Source organism: Aethalodelphis obliquidens, unplaced genomic scaffold (assembly GCF_003676395.1).
Source record: "Aethalodelphis obliquidens isolate GAN/ISIS:26980383/991018 unplaced genomic scaffold, ASM367639v1 scaffold98, whole genome shotgun sequence".
In the NCBI taxonomy this organism is placed as follows: domain Eukaryota; kingdom Metazoa; phylum Chordata; class Mammalia; order Artiodactyla; family Delphinidae; genus Aethalodelphis; species Aethalodelphis obliquidens.
Window position 1 is genome coordinate 978181 of NW_020838042.1, and position 10003 is coordinate 988183.

Genomic DNA, 10003 nt, shown 5'->3' on the forward strand with positions numbered 1-10003 from the left:
ACACACACACACACACACACACACACACACACACACACACTAGTTCTCGACAGTTGAGGTGGTAATTTATTCCCATTTCTGTATCATTCTATATTACAGCAACTGTGCACAGATGATATTCATTTTTGTCAGAGGAATATAAAAACTCAGAAGACAGATGAAAAAGCAACTTATTCATTTTGAACGCATGAATACAACAGGAGGCAGAAAACAGATGCAGAATAAACAGCTTTTGGCACGCAAGCTCTTGTAGGTGAAGCATATTGAATACAAAGTTGGTACACTCGATTCTGTCTAAGCAGTAAGGTGCTTACAATGTTTACAGAAGAAAATACTACAAAGACTATCGGGGGGAGGGGAGAAGGGAGTACCTCTCAGGGCACTGCCAAATACCAATTTGCAGACACATGACTCTTTTCTGGAGTCACTTAAAAGCGTAAAGTTTTGCCCACCTAAGAGGAAATACTATTTCATTTCATTTGGAAGTAGACTAGACACCTGAAATTGGGATTAGAGTATTTTAAATACAGATCATAGTGTGTGTGTACACATGTGTGTTGGGGTAGGTGAAGGCGTGTTCATTTATCCACATATCCTATTATAACCTAAAATTCACATAAAGGATCATGCTAACACTTTCTTCGTTCAGTCTAATATTTGAACTGGTTAAAGCCATTTATTTCTACTCAGATGGTTTAGCAGAAGGAAATGCTGCCTTGGAACATAGGGAACTTGGGCCTGATGTCTAGTTCTGACATAAATATAATTGCAGAATGGAGAAAATATTCACTCTGCCTATGTGGGTTTCAGTTTTCTCATCTGAAGAAGGAGAGATGTGGACAATGTCTCAGGTTCCTTCGGGCAGCCTGTTGACTCTCTGCCAGGGCAGACCTGGCCTTGCGGAGGTCATAAAGAGCAATCTATTCTGCCAACAGGGAAGATCCCATGGAATATGAAAGATCAACCCGATGATGCATTACCTGAAGCTGTATTTCCAAAACAAACTAGTTTCAAATCTTTACTTCTACTAATGCCCAAAAGAGTCATTTTCCCAGTACACGTGTTGACTGCCATACGCTTCTAATGTAGAAACGTATCCTGTTGCCTCCTTTAATACCACTGAAGATACTACTGTCAAATCCATACGTTTATAGTGAATTTTCCCTTTTAAAACCCACAGATATGACTTCATTTCCTGGCCTCGTGGATAATTCCTTGATGGACCTATACTGATTTTTAAATAGGCAAAGCATTTTATTTGGACTTGGCAATTCCTTTTCTCTTTAAGAAGTTTTTGGGGTTTTTTCCCCAATTTTTTAAAACTGTGGTAAGATACATATACCATAAAATTTACGATCTTAACCATTTTTAAGTGGATAGTTCCATGGTATTAAGTGTATGCATACTGTCGTGCAACCATCACCGCCATCCATCCCCAGATGGGCTGAGGAAACCTACAAAAAGATCACCCAGCTACCACTGCACGTGAAAACACTGCTCTGCTCTCCTCCTGTCCCTGCCAGGCCCTTGTCTGAGCCAGAAGCCAACACTTTCCTAACTGTACCGACTTGAAAAGAAGGAAGTTTTCTAGTCGGTGACCAAAAAAAAAAAAAAAGGAAATAAAAAGACTATAGTCTGAAGTCAACTTCTCCTTCTGTGATGCAGGGAATGTATTTCTAGGAGAAACAAGTACTTTCCTGCTGTTCATTTCCTTAGGCTGGTAGAAGGAACAGCCTTGGAGCACAAGCTTGCTGAAGGAACCAGCCCGGCCCCATTCCCAAGGTCTTATGCTTCAAACAAAGGGCAGGGGGCATTATCACTCCTGTTATCTTTCCCTCCAGCAAACATTGAATTTCCATGCATGCTGCATGGTTTCCGAAAGGCAAGGTGATAGCCAGAGCTCCTGGCTGAGGAAAAGCCCGCCAGGGCTAGGACGCCAATTCTGAAGGAAGAATTCACAATGGATCTGTTCACGCAGACTGCCAATTCCTACCAAGTAGAGAGGGCCCCCAAATCTGAGTAATATAAACCTCACCCGGCTCTGTACCCACAGGACGTGCACCACAGCCTTTTAGCAACATCCAATTTGCCAACGCTCAGTGTCTTAAAGTGAGGATTCCTCTTCTCCCCAACTCTATGTTCCCTATTTTGTTATGGCATCATGTATTCTAGCAGAGACCCAGGAAAAAAATGCCTGTTATTTCACCTTGGGAAGCTGGAGAGCCTTAAAATGAAAAAATGCATATTTGGGGATGAGGCGGAAAATGGGCGGGGGGGTGGGGGAGGCATGCGCTCTGGACTAGGAATCAAACTCCTCCACCAGCTGAGGAAACGCAGGGGCGCTGATAAATTGTTCATCTATTAAAAAAACCATAAAACAACCCCCCCAACCTGCTTATTCTATTCTCTTCAAAGGGTTTGGGAAGATTAAATGAGAACTGTGTGGACAAAAGTAGAATATTACCATCAGTAGCAGTAGTAACAGTATTATTTACAAGCATGGTTAGTACAAATGGTAGGGAGAATCTGTTACTTGGTAGTGAAAGCAAACCGTGGGCAGCTATGGAAACAGATCAGGAAAGGTCTGAGAGTTAAGTAGAGAACTTAGGATTTATTCAGTGGACCGTGAAAAGAAATTGAAGATTTCGAAGCACATTGTCATACACTGAATACGTTTCTCTAAAACCGGTATGAGAGCAGTGAGACTGACAAAAGGCACCAGGGGGTCTAGAAGAGGCTTGCTAGGAAGACAGTGCAATTATCTATGCAAGTGATGAGAAGGCCTGAAAATAGCGTATGAGTGGCAATGAACAGGAATCACACAAAAGATGCTTCTTTCCCTTAAAAAGAAAAGTTAGCACTTTACTCATTTTTTTTTTCTAATTCTAAATTTCCAAGAAGAAAATCTGGAAAATACAAAAGAGTAGGGAAAAAACCCCGCCCTGTCACCACTGTTAATATCTTGATAGATTTCCCCCCAGTCTCAGAAAAGACCTTTCTGAGAGCTTCGAGACTGGCTAGCCAGGATGTGTTCAACCACTATGCGATCAGGCAGTGGACTGAGTTCAAAGTTCTGACGCTGAGAAGAGAGTGTAGCTGTTACAGGGACAGGGACAGAGCGAAACAAGAGGAAGCAGGTGAGTGAAGAAGGCAAGCATCCCGCAAGAGAATGCAACAGGCAGTCGTGGAACAGACCGGGCTCCTGATAAGAGGACGGCACGACGGAAAGTAGAGTTTCTGTTCAGCAGCCCCTTGTCCCGACAACCAAGTTCAAGAGGCTAGAGCTTACTTATTCCCACCACAAAAGAGAAATGGTAATTATATGACGTGATGGCACTAACTACTGCTACAATGGCAATCATATTACAATATACAAATGCATCAAATCAACGTGCTGTACACCTTAAATTCACACCATGTTATATGTCAGATACATAAAAAAAAAAAACCAGAGAGAGCCAGAGTCTGCAGTGAGGGTGACGATGGCTGCAGCACCATCAGTTCCGCGAGGTGACAGGACAATGGCTCCAGTGGCCCTGAGGCCAGCCCGCCTGACTTCGCGGCAGGAACCGTCTCTCAATAGAGATGGCTGTCGGCAGGTTCGAGCTCTGACCGTTACTCTCAACCTCAGTCACAAGACATACACAGCTGTGTATATATGTATATGCGAACACGTGTGTGTGTACGTGTGTGTGTGTGGTTTCACAATTAGAAAGTAAAAAGTCACTGAAACTTGACTGAAGAGAAAACGCTTCGGAAAAAAAATTAAGCACTGCAAGTTGTTTTATAATAGGGTTTTGAAAAAAATGGATCTGGACTATTTGTGGCCATTAATATTCATTGTGTGAAAGTTACTTGTGTCTACGTTCTGGAGTAGAAATGTTAATGCAGCAACATGTAAGAAAAAACCCAGAGGAAGTGATAGTCTGTTCATGTTTTGGGAGATTTGAGTATGAGGTGAAAAAATGCATTTATTTCTCCACATCTGTTTTACTTTTACAGCCAATTTGCCATAATTTTGGCAAAACGATCCAAACAGTATACCCAATGCTACATTAAGTGGCCTTATTATGTGTGCATTTATTTACTCTGCCCAGTGAACTATTAAATGAATGCTAAAAGTGCTCTAAATATCTAAATATTCAAAATGTTCTGCCCAGAAGGCCTTCTATGGTTTTATCCTAGTCTGTGGTCAGACTACATACAGGTCTAACCCAGTTATTTGTACACCTAGTTCTATCGGTAATGAGATTACCACGGACGGATCGAGAAACCCCATACAAGAAAAAAAGTTCTTACCATTTGAAAAACAACATAAGAACACTGTGAATAATGTAACACTCCAAATACCTCATTCCTTCAGTGCTGGTGGTACTACAAACAACTTTTGACAAAAAGCCATCTGGTAATATGTATCAAAAAAGCCACAAAACTGTTTATATCTGTTAATCCCATTTCTGAGAATTTATCCTAAGGGAAAAACTTGTGTCAAAGAAAAGAGCTAACTACATAAAGATGTTCACTGCAGCATTATCTATCTTACCAAAAAAGAGAAACAAACCAAATGGCTATCAACGGAGTGCTGAGGCACTTGGGAGGAAGAGGGTATTTCTGGGGACACCGATTATGGTGTGGAAAAGGCACTGGGGCAGCAGGATACGAAGGAGAATGGACAGGAGTGTGTGGAGCTAGTGACAGACATTAGCAGAGAGTACAAACCTCCAACCTGGTTGTAAGCCTATGGGAAGTCACCATCCAGGCCTTGGAACAGTAGAGGAATGTCAAAGTTACAAAAGGGAAACTTTAGGGACTTCCCTGGTGGCGCAGTGGTTAAGAATACGTCTGCCAATGCAGGGGACACGAGTTCGAGCCCTGGTCTGGGAGGATCCCACAGGCCGCAGAGCAACTAAGCCCATGCACCACTACTAAGCCTGCGCTCTAGAGCCCGTGAGCCACAACTACTGAAGCCCGCGCGTAGCAACAAAGACCCAATGCTGCCAAAAGTAAATAAATAAATTTATTTTTTTTTAAAAAAGATAGCTGTGTCAACTATTTACCAACAGCTACTGAAAAGAAGGCTACGATGACAGAATTAGGTTAGAAAAAAAAAACTAAGAGACTAAGATACTCACAGACAAAGGTCATTTTCTTTTTTACAAAGGATTTCTCTGGCTGGAGATTATTTCCTCCCTCGCTAAACCATGCAGACTCCCTTCCCTCCCAACATCTTAGAGGAACTGCGGGGTTCTGGCTGCAGACGCAGATTTCTTTCCCTTCCTTTGCACTGTCCTCTCTCCCCAAACCCACAGTTCCAGAAGCCACTGCCTACAGAGGTTTCAAATATCAAAAATCCCTTACCTACCTGCCTATGGAAGAGCTAACATGAGAAACTACAGTTCTGTGGGGTTTTATATTAATTTCTAAAATACAAAAGAATAAGTATGTTACTTGAGAAGGTGAATAACTTACAAATTGGAAGCAGCTCCTGACACTCGGCTCAATGTTACTGCCCCCAAAGGATGCGACTTCACCCAACTGTCTTGGGATTTGGATAGAATCATGCAGAAGGAGGCCCAGTCTGCGCTGGTCACAAAATCCAGTTGAACTGGCCACTTGCTTGAAAAGGTCTACAAAAGGAAAAAGAGAATTGCAACCATCCAAAAGCAGAACGAAGTAGATGTTAGCAGAATCTAAGGACCAGCTCAACTCCAGCACCAATTCGCAAGAGCAGCCAATATTCCCACCGTGTACTTCTACTGTACACTAATCTGCACATTTATTATTTTTATGGATCAAGTTAATCATCACTGTGTATATATGAAGTGTGACAACTTTTAAATAAACTACAGCCCTGCAAGTAACGAGAGCTTACGTACAGTTCTGACATGTGAGTTTTTCCTAAGCCAGAACATAATACTTTAGAAAATATTTTATATATATGACGTGACCACCATCATAAAATAAATGTTTCAGCCTTAAGAAACACAGAACGGGCCCAAAGCACCATCCCCCTTCGGACAGCAGCTTCCAAAATATATCAAAATTGGGCCTTCTTTATGAAGTCATACGATCACTGAGTTTCTCGTACATGTTCCCACAGGATGCTGTACATATTCGTAATTAGCTCGTATCACTTTACACTGTCACTGATTTAATATGTGTCTTTTTGGCTGAAGAATGATATCCCCTCAAGGTTGGGACCGTATCTTGGTCAACTGTGTGCCAGAAATGTGTGCAGTAGGAGAGCAGCAGGTGGAGGATAGCAGGTGCCCCATATACATGCATTCAAGGAATGAATGAATACGCCAAACACTTGCAACATGTTTTGTTCTCAGAAATAAAATTATTTTAATCCTACCTTGTATTCAAATAAAAGTTGCCCAAAAAGTAAATCCACGGAATATTCTCCTACTCATAAGCACACTTTAAACTCTAAGACATTAAATGTTTTAACGAGATATTTAAGATGGCAGTAACAACACTGAGCTCTCACAGCATTTTCTTGTCTCTCCAGTACACACACATAAGTTCAGAATTATGAATTATCTTCAAATAGCCCCACTTGAAGTTAACATTTTTGTTTCGCCAACCTCAAACCTGTTCCCTCTCAGTAGTTATTTGAAACACAAACTGGAAGCTTCCTTGATGAATCGAGTTAGTATCACGATGTGCTGGTACCATACCTATCACAAGTAACTACGATCTATAAAGGACGAAAGCCCACAGAAATATTCTGTTTTATCCAAAACACATTTTCAAATGGCTAACAAAAGCTGTTCTGTTCTTTTTTCTTGGGTTCTTAGGATGAGAAAACTCAAGTGGAAACTACATAAAAGTGAGAGCTAAAAGAGCTTGTGTATTTTGTGGAAATTTACTCCTAGGGGGGAAATGAGCAGTAGGACACAGCGTGGCTTTGGAGGAATTCAATCTCTTTTATCTCCTGCCCGTCCTTAAGCTCAGCACATCTCTACATCCCTGTGTGGCTAGGCCTTAGGGGAAAAGAGAAAAGACAAGATACACTAGGTTTGTTTAATATTCCTACCAAAAAGATTTCTCACGAGCATTTAAAGGGGAAAAACAAGTACATTCCTTCGACAATGGGAATGAATGGTTACTTAGTCATCTCCACTGTCCCTCCTCTAGCATTTGCTTTTAATTTGGATGTACAAATTTTGAGCAGAAGAGCCCAATAGCTAATCAAAAGGAAATTCTTTAAGGTGTTATTTACCCTGTAAGAAATGGCAAGCTGTCTCTCAAATAATAAAATGTTAATCACATCACAGAATTGGGTATGTCAGCACAACTCGCAGTAAGATGATTATAAAATAAACAAGGTTTCATCCAAAGACGAGGCAAGTGCACAGATTAAACCTTCACATTTATTTTCCTGACTTAGACAAAGGGGTTAGGAAATCGGACTTTACCCCCGAGGAACATGTGTTTTACTCAGACACAGTCAATGTAATGTAAAATAATACTCGGACTGGAGAAGTTAATCCTCATTCTCTATTTAAATAACTACAATTTAACATCTGACATGGAGCGGCACACACCACATTTTATGACAGTCTGAAAGTAGTTCTACATCTCACATGAGGAACCTGCTGTCAAATAAGAACACCATGTTATTCCCCATCTAAAACTGGGGTAATTAGCCAACATTAATAAAAGAATACTGAGTTCATATACACGACTTACATCTGTACTTGTCTTCCAAATGTGCTTTACACAGAGAAATGATGCCAGTTTTAAAAGACAGGACCCGGATCCTCCCTGTTCGCCCCCTGTTATGAATAATCAAAGCAGAAAACAATTACTGACACTTTACTGAACGATAAACACATCTTAGTTAAGAGAGAAAACCTTGGATATGGAAACGCTACTGACCATTGTTTTATTAAGATCATTAAGAATGTTTCTGAGTTCATTCTCTCTTTGGCTGATGACCCAGAACGCGATGGAAATTTGACCAACGCGACCAGTGAACACTTACCAAGTTTTCAATTCTTAAAAGCCCTTCCTTGAATGGTAAGAGTTTCTCTACATAAAAATAAGAAGAATATCCTTTTATTCATCTATGGAGAGCCACCTGGGTTTATGTCCATAAGGGGAAGAACTACTACTATGTACTAAGAAAATCCCCTACTTCAGTTATTGAAGCCAAAACATACCAGCAACTAACTGCTCTGCTCTCTTAACACTCATTTAGACATTCATCAGATTGCCCCTTATTGAGAAGAAAATTAATCACTTCAGGCCACAAGACACACAGTATAAAATATGAACGTTTCTCCCTACAAGAAAAATATGATACAGTCTATTAGGGAGCATTTGAATAGATGATCTTAAAGAGCAATTTAAAAATAACCTATTGCTATAGCAGTGTTTTAACATAGGTATGCTTTCACTTTACATAGAAACCATTCCACATGACAAATTTATTAACAAGTTCATTTTGCCCATGGGAAGAACTTAAAAGAATGAGAAGTTTTTCATTTTGTAGAAAATGTCTTTTGATGATTTTCAGCTTTCATTTTGTTATGAAAAACAACTAAACCATATATGTCGGTTAAAAAAAAAGTCTGTAGAATAACTGCAAAGGATAGGTCCCAAGAGTGGTTATTTTTGGTGAGCGATATGCTCAGCTTTCAACTGGTGCAATTCACTGAATCCATCAGTCAAGCAGAAATCCCGGGTCCTACTACGTTAACAAAAGTACTATCATTGGAAGATTTTATCTTTTTCCCTCTTTAAAACGGCAAATCAAGGTTTAAGAAACTTTATATAGTGACTCAGGTCTTCGAGGAGTTAAAGTTGTCCCCAGATAATTTTCAGGCATAGGGAAGGGAAGGGAAGTTATCTACTCAGAATCCACTCGTACGTCATCTGCAAAGAGAATGGTGCCAAAATATATTTGAGGGAAGACCTGAATAGAAACCCTTATCAAAGCAAATCTAAGGATAATCCGAATTAAAATCCAACAGGATCAAGGGCTTGGTAGATAATGATGAGAATTCAACAGCCAGGTGATCTTGGAACTTAAAAAGCAATACCTTATCAAAATAACAAAGAAAAAAAGGTATACATTTATATCCAGGAGGTGGCAGAAATCTACACCAAAGGCAAAAGCAAATAGTTGCTACGCAACTCCTTTCAGAAGACCTTCCCAGATTTCCAAATGCCGAATACGTTCTTGTTGACATGTGAAATCAGGCGTATAGTCATTTTGATGTCTAAGAAGAATTCAGTTGAAATTAAGACCAATTCCTTCTGCTACCTTCCTCAATTGTCTTCATTAAGCTCAAGACAAAAGTGGGGAGTTCTCCTATGTGCAATCCAAAAGAAACGAGTGTTTTCTAAGAGAGAGGGATGAACGGAGGTGCCAAAGTGAAACTTCGTAAATCCTTATAAAAAAAAAAAAAAGACTTCCCCAGTTTGAGGATCTGGATTTGCTGCACTAGGGCTTTTTTCTTTTTTTGGCTTATCAATTTACACTCTTCTGCAAAAAATCTCTCGAGTATCAGCTAACACTATTCAGAGCTGGTGACAGGTGTGTCAGCATCTCCAGGAGCACACCCCTTTCTGCCGGTGAGAGGGAGCCACCCCTGAAGAGGACGGAGGAATTCGAAATTCACAGGCAAGAAAGGGAAAGAACTAATGGCTACACACTGACTCATTCTACTATATGAAAAATGAGTATCTCAGGGTTTGGTTTGTTTTCTAATCTAATGAGAGCATTCTACATTCTAGTTCTTACCTCCTAGCTTATCAAAGTATTTTTCAGTTCCATTAAATGCAAAAATGATGGCTCCCCTGGTGGCGCAGTGGTTGAGAGTCCACCTGCCGATGCGGGGGACGCAGGTTCATGCCCCGGTCCGGGAGGATCCCACATGCCGCGGAGCGGCTGGGCCCGTGAGCCATGGCCGCTGGGCACGCGCGTCCGGAGCCTGTGCTCCGCAACGGGAGAGGCCACAACAGTGAGAGGCCCGCGTACCGCAAAAAA

General features: G+C 40.9%; 1 protein-coding gene across 9 annotated transcripts in view; it reads right to left on the reverse strand.

The window, feature by feature from the left end:
* Positions 1-10003, reverse strand: part of DMD (dystrophin) — a 2234319-nt gene that overhangs the window by 92556 nt on the left and 2131760 nt on the right. For all 9 annotated transcript variants that reach the window (XM_027096086.1, XM_027096084.1, XM_027096085.1 and 6 more), the window contains 2 exons: positions 7699-7784; positions 5470-5627 (listed from right to left, as the gene is read on the reverse strand). In XM_027096086.1, coding sequence (XP_026951887.1) covers positions 5470-5627; positions 7699-7784 — 244 coding nt within the window. The remainder of the gene's footprint in view (positions 1-5469; positions 5628-7698; positions 7785-10003) is intronic.